The sequence below is a fragment of the Helicoverpa armigera genome, chromosome 27 (assembly GCF_030705265.1).
Source record: "Helicoverpa armigera isolate CAAS_96S chromosome 27, ASM3070526v1, whole genome shotgun sequence".
Taxonomy (NCBI): Eukaryota; Metazoa; Arthropoda; class Insecta; order Lepidoptera; family Noctuidae; genus Helicoverpa; species Helicoverpa armigera.
This window is the reverse complement of record NC_087146.1, coordinates 6458906-6469681: the sequence shown is the minus strand read 5'-3', so window position 1 is coordinate 6469681 and position 10776 is coordinate 6458906. Positions and strand designations below refer to the sequence as shown.

General features: G+C 46.5%; 1 protein-coding gene and 1 long non-coding RNA gene across 4 annotated transcripts; one reads left to right on the top strand and one right to left on the bottom strand.

Annotated features, from left to right (window-relative positions):
* Positions 1 to 5841: 5841 nt before the first annotated feature.
* Positions 5842 to 7861, top strand: LOC110380420 (small ribosomal subunit protein eS21). Its single transcript, XM_021340392.3, has 4 exons — positions 5842 to 5934; positions 6018 to 6076; positions 7265 to 7456; positions 7793 to 7861. The coding sequence occupies exons 2-4, from the start codon at positions 6027 to 6029 to the stop codon at positions 7800 to 7802; spliced, it is 252 nt and encodes an 83-aa protein (XP_021196067.1). The 5' UTR covers positions 5842 to 5934; positions 6018 to 6026; the 3' UTR covers positions 7803 to 7861.
* Positions 7857 to 10769, bottom strand: LOC110380421 (uncharacterized). 3 transcript variants are annotated; one of them, XR_010277874.1, is made up of 5 exons: positions 10259 to 10769; positions 9565 to 9711; positions 9319 to 9494; positions 8095 to 8249; positions 7857 to 8007 (listed from the first exon to the last, which is right to left on the bottom strand). It is a non-coding gene; the product is annotated as an uncharacterized LOC110380421 (long non-coding RNA). The 3 variants fall into 3 exon arrangements; XR_002429817.3 differs by having other exon boundaries at positions 7857 to 8027; positions 8095 to 8216; positions 10259 to 10761; XR_002429816.3 differs by having other exon boundaries at positions 8095 to 8216; positions 10259 to 10743.
* Between the last annotated feature and the right edge of the window lie 7 nt (positions 10770 to 10776).

The window sequence follows — 10776 nt, the reverse complement described above, 5'->3', positions numbered from 1 at the left end:
GGCCTGGCCTGGCCTGGCCTGGCTGGCCTGGCCTAGCCTGGCCTGGCCTGGCCTGGCCTGGCCTGGCCTGGCCTGGCCTGGCCTGGCCTGGCCTGGCCTGGCCTGGCCTGGCCTGGCCTGGCCTGGCCTGAGCCTGGCCTGGCCTGGCCTGGCCTGGCCTGGCCTGGCCTGGCCCCTGGCCTGGCCTGGCCTGGCCTGGCCTGGCCTGGCCTGGCCTGGCCTGGCCTGGCCTGGCCTGGCCTGGCCTGGCCTGGCCTGGCCTGGCCTGGCCTGGCCTGGCCTGGCCTGGCCTGGCCTGGCCTGGCCTGGCCTGGCCTGGCCTGGCCTGGCCTGGCCTGGCCCTGGCCTGGCCTGGCCTGGCCTGGCCTGGCCTGGCCTGGCCTGGCCTGGCCTGGCCTGGCCTGGCCTGGCCTGGCCTGGCCTGGCCTGGCCTGGCCTGGCCTGGCCTGGCCTGGCCTGGCCTGGCCTGGCCTGGCCTGGCCTGGCCTGGCCTGGCCTGGCCTGGCCTGGCCTGGCCTGGCCTGGCCTGGCCTGGCCTGGCCTGGCCTGGCCTGGCCTGGCCTGGCCTGGCCTGGCCTGGCCTGGCCTGGCCTGGCCTGGCCTGGCCTGGCCTGGCCTGGCCTGGCCTGGCCTGGCCTGGCCTGGCCTGGCCTGGCCTGGCCTGGCCTGGCCTGGCCTGGCCTGGCCTGGCCTGGCCTGGCCTGGCCTGGCCTGGCCTGGCCTGGCCTGGCCTGGCCTGGCCTGGCCTGGCCTGGCCTGGCCTGGCCTGGCCTGGCCTGGCCTGGCCTGGCCTGGCCTGGCCTGGCCTGGCCTGGCCTGGCCTGGCCTGGCCTGGCCTGGCCTGGCCTGGCCTGGCCTGGCCTGGCCTGGCCTGGCCTGGCCTGGCCTGGCCTGGCCTGGCCTGGCCTGGCCTGGCCTGGCCTGGCCTGGCCTGGCCTGGCCTGGCCTGGCCTGGCCTGGCCTGGCCTGGCCTGGCCTGGCCTGGCCTGGCCTGGCCTGGCCTGGCCTGGCCTGGCCTGGCCTGGCCTGGCCTGGCCTGGCCTGGCCTGGCCTGGCCTGGCCTGGCCTGGCCTGGCCTGGCCTGGCCTGGCCTGGCCTGGCCTGGCCTGGCCTGGCCTGGCCTGGCCTGGCCTGGCCTGGCCTGGCCTGGCCTGGCCTGGCCTGGCCTGGCCTGGCCTGGCCTGGCCTGGCCTGGCCTGGCCTGGCCTGGCCTGGCCTGGCCTGGCCTGGCCTGGCCTGGCCTGGCCTGGCCTGGCCTGGCCTGGCCTGGCCTGGCCTGGCCTGGCCTGGCCTGGCCTGGCCTGGCCTGGCCTGGCCTGGCCTGGCCTGGCCTGGCCTGGCCTGGCCTGGCCTGGCCTGGCCTGGCCTGGCCTGGCCTGGCCTGGCCTGGCCTGGCCTGGCCTGGCCTGGCCTGGCCTGGCCTGGCCTGGCCTGGCCTGGCCTGGCCTGGCCTGGCCTGGCCTGGCCTGGCCTGGCCTGGCCTGGCCTGGCCTGGCCTGGCCTGGCCTGGCCTGGCCTGGCCTGGCCTGGCCTGGCCTGGCCTGGCCTGGCCTGGCCTGGCCTGGCCTGGCCTGGCCTGGCCTGACCTGGCCTGGCCTAACCTGGCCTGGCCTGGCCTGGCCTGGCCTAACCTAACCTAACCTAACCTAACCTGGCCTAACCTAACCTGGCCTAACCTAACCTAACCTAACCTAACCTAACCTAACCTAACCTAACCTAACCTAACCTAACCTAACCTAACCTAACCTAACCTAACCTAACCTAACCTAACCTAACCTAACCTAACCTAACCTAACCTAACCTAACCTAACCTAACCTAACCTAACCCTGAGCAAACCTAACCTAACCTAACCCTGAGCAAACCTAACCTTTCACCCGTAGGATACATCTCCACACAAGACACATTTGCACCCTTCATTATACATTTTCCCATTGTATACATTTTCCCATTGTATACATTTTCACCCATTGTTGATATCTTCACCCATTATACACTACACTGACACAACTCCCGTAGAACACATTTGCACCCATTGTACACAACTTCAATCATTACACACAACAATACCCTTTGTACATATATAACTTCACTCTTTTAACACAACTTCACCCAGTGAACACATTTTCACGAGATGTCCTAAATTCAATTAACTATTCCCTCTTACAAGTAAATAATTATCAAAGAGACAAGGAATATTTAGTTACATTAACAGACTAGGGTTATTTGTTCATACATAGGTTTCACTACGTTAGGTTTTACTACGTTAGGTTGCCCAAAGTTATGTTTCACTAAGTTGGGTTGCTCACAGGTAGGTTTCACAGCGTTAGGTTGTACAAAGATAGGTTTGACTACGATAGATTGCTCAAAGGTAGGTTTCGCTACGTTGGGTTGGTCAAAGTTAGGTTTCGCTACGTTGGGTTGGTCAAAGGTAGGTTTGATTATGTTAGGTTGCTCAGAGTTAGGTCTCACTACGTTGGGTTGCTCAAAGTTAGGTTCACTACGTTAGGTTGCTCAAGGGTAGGTTTGACTATGTTAGGTTTCTCAAGTTAGGTTTCACTACGTCGGGTTGCTCAGAGTTACGTTTCACTACGTTGGGTTGCTCAAAGTTAGGTTACACTACGTTGTTACTTTGTTTGTTAGAAAGCAAGACCACCGTAGAGATACGCATATTGCGAATATTTATTTAACATTATTTTTAATTTCATCTAAATTTTGCAATCTTTAACGTCATAAAATTGAGTTAATTTCATTCTGATAGTTAATTTGCGATAGACATCTGTGACAAAACATGTTTTTCTTATCGAGCTTATGGAGTGCGACTTCTGTCTACCAATTCCAGCAAGTCAAACGGTATTCTGTGTATTTATGACAGTTTTAGGTGAAATCGGTTTTTTGACCAAATCTTAGAAATTTTGTTCTAGACTTACTCTCATGTACATACCATTGGATAGCTCTCGCCGAGACGCTTCTTTTGACACCACTCGCGTTTCGATATCTTTTACGAAACGTCAAAAATGCCCCGCCCACCCACCCGGTGTGTACAGGGCAGGTAAACTTTGCCTCAAGGTCATATTCTTTAAATGGCGATTTTCATGAAAGTTTGTTGGTAATAGCTTTTATTAGGCAGAAAATCTTGTTTTGTACTATCAAAGACCTCCCGTATACACCTAAGAGCCACCTGGCGTTTGGAAACGAAGGTATTTTTTATTTATTTATTTATTTTGTTTAAAAAAAAGCTAGAACAGACTAATTACACCAAATTATTTAACAATGTCTATAAGAATATTTGCTTGTCTTCCACTTGCTAAGCTTCCACATGTTTACACATATTTTATTCAGATATTAAACAAACAAACGTGTTTCAGGACTTACATTTAACGAACACTTGCATTGTAACTAGCTCGTGCCAGCGGTTTCACCCGCATCCCGTGGGAACCTCGGCACGAACCCGGATAAAAAGTAGCCTTCCTCGATAAATGGGCTATCTAATACTGAAAGAATTTTTCAAATCGGACCAGTAGTTCCTGAGATTCACGCGTACAAACAAACTCTTCAGCTTTATAATATAAGTATAGATTAAACAGTTAAACAATAATGTAATAATACACTCAATTCCACAAATATTTTATTTTTCGACAAAATTTGGCTAAAACCTGTTCAACGATGAACTTGAATCTAAATACTTTGAGCTATAAGTACATAATAATTGATGAGGCGTGTAAATAGCCTCATCGGGGAAAAATAATAAAAAAATTAATGGATTTAATTGGGACAAATTTAAAAGGTGGAATGAAGAAAGAAAAGAGAAGTGCGGGATGCGGGAGCGGTGATTTCAAATCTTGAAAATCGAATGCGGGAAAAAGAATATAGCGGTGAAACTCAAATCGTAATTCAATTAAATCCTTGCTGATGATATTCCGTTAGACACCAATACCCACTACAACTATTTGCAGCAATAAAGCCCACGTACCTTGTGAATCCAGGGACCTCACTTAGAACCAGCGAGATGTGAAGATGCCTCGTTCCAGGGCGCGTGGTCGCGGTAAGGGCTGCCGGCCGGCGAGCTAAATCTAGGTTCATCCACCGGTGGACTGGTTAAAACTCGTGAAATCAGCACTGCACTATAAGTTCGCAATGTCTTCTAGCAGCAGGTTCAATTATTACACGAGAATCTTCAGGAAATCACATATAGGGAAATAATGACGCGGAGCGGTGTGTATTCGACACAATGCGAATGGCGGCGGGAGAAGTACTACGTCCGTCCTTGGCGGTGGCCAGACGCAACACTGCTCACTGCTGGCTTGATGCGAGTATCTTCTAGAACACTCGATACAAACCAATGGGCGCTGCGGTAGCTAGTATTGTCGTTCGGATATCATCACCAGAGACTCAATTGGGTTATTATACATATGAAAATGATCGAAATAAAGTTTTAAGTTGCGGAAAAAATAACTTATATATTTAATTTATTATTGAATAAATATTTGCATTGAAAAAAAAGACATTGACGCTTCACCAATAATGTAGAGTCTATTGTATATGTATAGGATCTGTACAGGGGCCCGATTCTCCTAAGTTAATAATGACAAAATTGAATAGAAATTGAATCGCAATTAGGGTTACCATATCTCAGGATTTGTCCTGAGATTTCAGGATTTTCGACTCTTCTCAGGATTCCGGCCGGGTTTAGCAAATCAAGTCATAGCTCAGGATTTTGAATAAAAAACAGGTTACATTTTAAAGATCTCTCTTATTAAACTACTAAAAATAATCTTCTTTCGGTAACAATTGTAGTTAAAATCAATACTTATTTATCGAAGTTAAACGAACTAAAAACAATCTTCTTTTGAGTGCGATGGAAGCTTGCAACGCGTCTCATAAAACGCGTGCGCAATATCCGCAGTGTATACAACGATAATAATACGTTTTGAGAGAAAATTCTCATCTGTAGAAAATCTCAGGACTTTTCCATGAAAATCAGGCCTTTTCTCCGGACTTTTGATTTTTCATCTGGTAACCCTAATCGCAATTGGCGATGCAAAGATTACGCGCACGCCTCTAGTGGCGACATTAAGAAGCTGTCTAAGAACGACACTGACAGCCTTTTCCATACAATTTATGTCACTGTCACTTTTTCTTTTAATTTGACGCGCGGTATTTTGACACAAAATGTACGGATATCTGTCAAGGTGTCGTTCTTAGACTGCTTCACAATTTTGACACTAGAGGCGCTAGTTAGAATCTTTGCATCGCCAAGCAGGTTAAGGTTACAACTGCTATTGGGATTCAGTTGTTATCCAATTTTCTCATTATTAACTTAGCAGCATTAACTACCCGTAACGGCTGCCAAAGATGTTCAAATAACAGTCGGGACCTACAGTTTCTCGTGCCTTTTGAAACCCTTTAGTAAGTAATTACGTAGAGTAGTAATACTCTATGTTCTGAAACACGGAAGAATTCGTTATGACAAGATGGTCACTTGCTCCACAAATTCCTTTCGAACGGCGCGGCGCCAAAACAAATAATACAATTTTATTCTTAATAGAAAACAAAATCTATCCCCCGAGCTCCAATAATAATTAGTTGTAGACCGCATAATAATATAGGGCAGTACGTCAGTATACGTGCACTTGGAGGCCTATGTTGTGCTTATGTCCAGCCGTGGACTGCGATAGACTGATGATGACGTCAGTATCGTTAATGATAAGGAATACATATATTATTGACGACATGAAATAAAATTTGGAAACTTTTAATGGGGTGAAATTATCTAAGAAAAATCCGCAAAAGGAAAACTAATAAAATCTGCAACGACTGTATCAAAAGACTAGTGACCAACAGCTAAGATTTTTTTTTTTCCGCCATGTTCATTTTTTCATTATCTGTTTCTTTCTTTCGCTTCTGTCATTTCCGTGACTTGCTAGTGTGCTTAGGTGAATATTTTAATTTGTATTTAATTAATAAGTGATTTTTATAGAAAAGTAGCCCTGTGGTCACGTAAACATTTGTGTTTCAGACATACAACATGCAGAACGACGCCGGAGAATTCGTTGACTTGTACTGCCCGAGGAAATGGTGAGTGACGTTTGAGGTTATGTTATACTGTGTTGACCACATTGCGCTGCGCCACAGCGGCACGCCTAGACAATTGCGTGTGCTCATTACATGTCTGCTCTATGCTTGAAAACTTATTACTAGCATCGCACGCATGGGGTCGATCCCTGCGCTAGGTTTAAAACATAAAGTTGGAACAAAAGATATTGAGTGAGCGCCGCGCTGTATTGTTACTTCTTGTTCGCTAGCAGAGCGTAATACAACCTGTACTTACAAGCTGTCTGGCGTCTCGCGTCGTTCTGATGCACGGGTTTCCCCGCACTTGTCTTTTCCACACTACATAATTCTATTTTGTGGATATTTCTTGCATTTAATAAATAAGACTCGGTGTCACATTCATCCACATGAGTGACCTACTCTTATTGAGAAGAAGTTTCTTCCATACACAAGTGAGAAACAGCTCTCACTGCACTAAATGTTGCCCCAACTAGTTATCAGTGAAAGAGTAACAACAAACACTATTATATCTACAAGATAGTCAATACATCTATGCTAATATGATAAAGAAATAACATTTGTAGTCTGTACCCTGAGGGCCTGTTGTAAAGCTAAGCTATTCCAGGCAACATTGGCTATATTTTACCAGGAACAGGCAGAAGTTCCCCCGGGATGCGGGTAAAACAGGTAGTTTGATATAAATTCTTATATCTGTATATTATGATTATACTCTAAGAGCAGCTTCCCACAGCGGTTTCACCTAAATTTAAAAGTAGCTTTGCATACAAAATTGTTTTACCAATAAATATGATTAATTTTTCATTTTCACATATATGTTATTACGATATATAAACAATGTCTCTTTCAAGTTTCATGAAACAAATATTAATTAGTTCTTGTATGAACCCGTTATATGCCTGTGCACGGATACACTTGTGGCACATTTCGATTTTCTATTAGTTTATAAAATGAGATACTTGTAATATTTAGTAAGTTCATCATGGTGCCATCTGCATCTCTACAATATTGACATTGGTCACCCGTCTAATGGAGTACTGCAATATACCAGTGTCATACATGTTGTGACTACCTATTTTCTGGCTTGTAACTACATTTATAACTATTTCAGTTGTACAAATCACAGCCCACACTACATTACATAGAGGAACTGGTTTGTGTGCACATATTGAGTGGTGTTGTTGGGTGTTACAGCTCGGCCAGCAACCGTCTGATCCACGCGAAGGACCACGCGTCGGTGCAGCTGGTGATCGCGGACGTGGACCCCGCCACGGGCCGCGCCGCCGACACCGCCAAGATGTACGTCGTGTGCGGCGCCATCCGCCGCATGGGCGAGTCCGACGACTGCATCGTGCGCCTCACCAAGAAGGACGGCATACTGACTAAGTGAGTACATAGTACTAGTTTCTCTAATCCACCTCGCACCGCACTCACTGTGATCAATGTCCTTACGATAAGCATCCTGCATAATGTCCAGTTCCCAGTGGGTATGAATATAATCAAATTGTATGTTGTGCTAGTGTAAAGCACTGGCAACTGCAATATAGCGCGACAACAGATAAAGATAAAAAATCATTTATTCAAAGTAGGCTGAAGATCAGCACTTTTTGAAGGTCAAATTTACAAAAGGCAGCCCCTAAAACACCCGCCCTTCACCACTTCCTATGTGTTGTATGACCATGTACCAGTTCAATTTGTAACAGATGTATTTCTTTGTTTCAGGAACTACTGAAGTTATTTAGTCATGTAAGGAGCATAATTTTAAGGAAAATAAAAAAAATGTAAAATTGCCTTTTGTGTTTTTATTGTATATTTTCTGATTTATGTATAAAAGGGTAATAGTAAGAATATGACGACTACAAAAGCGCCGTAGGACAGACGGTGTGGTGTCGGCGGCGCTGAGTGCCGGGGCGCCGGCGCTCGCCGTCCGCGCACCTCTGCGCACAACGAACAAACACTGCCGTGAATATTATAACATGCTGTCACAGTAGGTCTCGCACATGTGTCACAACTACAATACTCACGAGAATCGATTCTTGGATGAAAGCTTGTATGTGCAGTAGATTGAGCTCCCTCCGCTTAGTTGCCTTCATTTGTGCGTTCTGGAAGAACTTGCTCCAGGCATGCTCCGGTGACGTTTGTTGCACTGGAACAGAAAGCCAGGCGGAGAACACCACGCCTGTGGTCTCATGTTTATACAGTGAAACCTGGTTAAGTGAGACTTCAAGGGTCCTGCAATTTCGTTTCACTTATAGAGGTATTCCACTTAGCCGGGGTTCAGATAAACAGGTATAAATAAATGTCTTTCTCAGTTCCATTAATAGAGGCCAGAATACATGTTATTTCAGTTATAGAGGTGCGATCATTAAATAAATGCTATGTTTAAATTACAAATAGGTTTGGATTGGAAAATTAAGTTTAGGCACATTAAATTCGACAGAAACTTTATCGCGTGTCTTCACACTTTCATAAACGGATATTAACTTTAGTTTTACCGTAAACATAAACAAATAGAAAAGCAAAACTAAAACTGGAAACATTGAGAGTTCAAATTACATACGTAAGTAGTTAAGTGCAGAATTTAAGGGTAGAAACAATAAGTTAGCAAACAAACAGTTATAAATCTCAGTTACAGAGGTTTATGCGTATAAAATTCACTTGCTGTCTCAATTATAGAGGTAACTGTGATGATAAAACAACCGTATATACCAAAATAGCAGACCAATCGCACACCAATCAAATGTCAATCGAATACGATTGGTCTTTTATTAGTAGCAGAATGCCCGATATGGTTAAAACTGCTATTACGATCATATTGCGATTCGATTTTGACATTATTAACTTAGGAGAATCGGGCCCCTGCTTTCCTACAAATCGATAATGGTACCTATTTATAGCAGGCATTTCTTGATTTTGATCTTAGAACAACAAACTCAAAGATTATAAATATTGTTATGCTTATTGTTGTTGGTGCACCTTAACGTTAATAAACGTAATAAATATTAATAAAATAGCGTAACGTTTGGCGAATAAATAAATACCTAGTTATCTTTCACACTTTCCCAATCTATCAAATGGTAGTAGCACAGATTAATATAGGTATGTAGCTAACTGTAGTGGGAATTCGCATCCTAAATAATTATATGGAAGGAAACCAAAACAGTTATATGGTCTAATTCTTATTTTGAGGGAGACATAAAATTGCCAGAACTAGAATATTGTGAGGACATGACTGGCGCAGAACATACGTAAGGGCTTGGTGCAGCTGAGCGTCGGCTGGCGCGTGACGTCACGGGCGGCCGCGGCCGCCGCAGCCGGGCTTGCCGCCGGGCGGCGGGCGGCAGATGGTCTTCTTCTTGCAGCCGCTCGCGCCCACCACGAGGCAGAGCACCCACCACCACAGCGACGCGGCCAACTCGTACCACTGCGCACACAGACCGTCACTGCGCTACTACTCATACTGCCACCCGGCTCGACCGGCGCGAAGCTCTCACCATAATATTCTTCGGTTTCCTCGCACGTATTTTTCCTCCGTGTAGAAGTGTGTCTCGTGCAGGTCACCAGTACTTGGGCTTGCAGCCGCCGGGGCAGCGCGGCGGGCGGCACGACGGCTTTTTCTTGCAGGCAAGAGCGCCGACCACCTGACACACACGACATACCATGTAGCCCTCATCGTTACGTCGCGCTGACCTGCCAGTGGCGCTCGGGAGTTAACGCAATATTCGAATCAGTCACAGCGGGTTCCCTTTTACGTCCTTGTAATTAAGACGAGCAACAAATTTAAGCATGCCTTAGGTATAATAAATCATCCTGCAAAAAGCATAATTTAAAAGCCATACGCCTGAAATAGAACAGAAGGTAAATATGTAACTACAATGTACGTGTAATATATCAGCCCTGCTGCACCCATCTATTACAAGGGTACAAGTAGTTGAAAATAAATGAGAAGTATTCGCAATGTGTCGTTGCGAGTCACTAGTTTGGAGCTGTATCTCGCAGGGCTTGGTACCTAGTCATGTCAGTGCACTGTCACATATTCACATCACGGATAGAGAGTGTAAACACTGTGCGCGTCTGGTGACACGTGCCTACCGCGCGGGGCAGCACACTCGTGCAGCCGCGGCGAGTGCTCCGGCCGCCGCGACGCCGCCAGCCGCGCCCGCGCTCCCATGCAAGCACTTCACCCACCTGTATTAGTAGACAGAGCAGCCACCAGATGCCAGCGCCGGAATTATTCATATTTGTTTGGTTTTCGCAGTCTGTGTGCGGGCAGCTCACTACATCGTGTTGATTGCTGTGATCATATTTTAGACTTTATTTTTACGTGTAATTTTGATTGAGTCATGGCCGAAATTTTCTTTTGTTCTGTTCTGTCATCAACTTCTTTTTTCGTGAACGCGTGTTTTCAGCCAGAGACAACACTCGCTGCTGTCAGATCTCATTGAGAACTTCGCACAGAACAGCTGATAACTTGTGAACTCTTTGCGTCTGACCTACTGCCTTGCTTAGGAAGTTGTAATTTATTTTAATAGTTACCTAATTATGGATATGGATTAGATACCAATATTAGGTAACTTCATTCATTTACATAGAATTAAACTACAATGTGGTTGTGCCCGAATTCTACTTAAGTAGGCCCTCACTAACGTGGAACAGTAGATTTATTACCACATTGAAGCAAATAAAAGGCGGTCTCGGATCAGAAC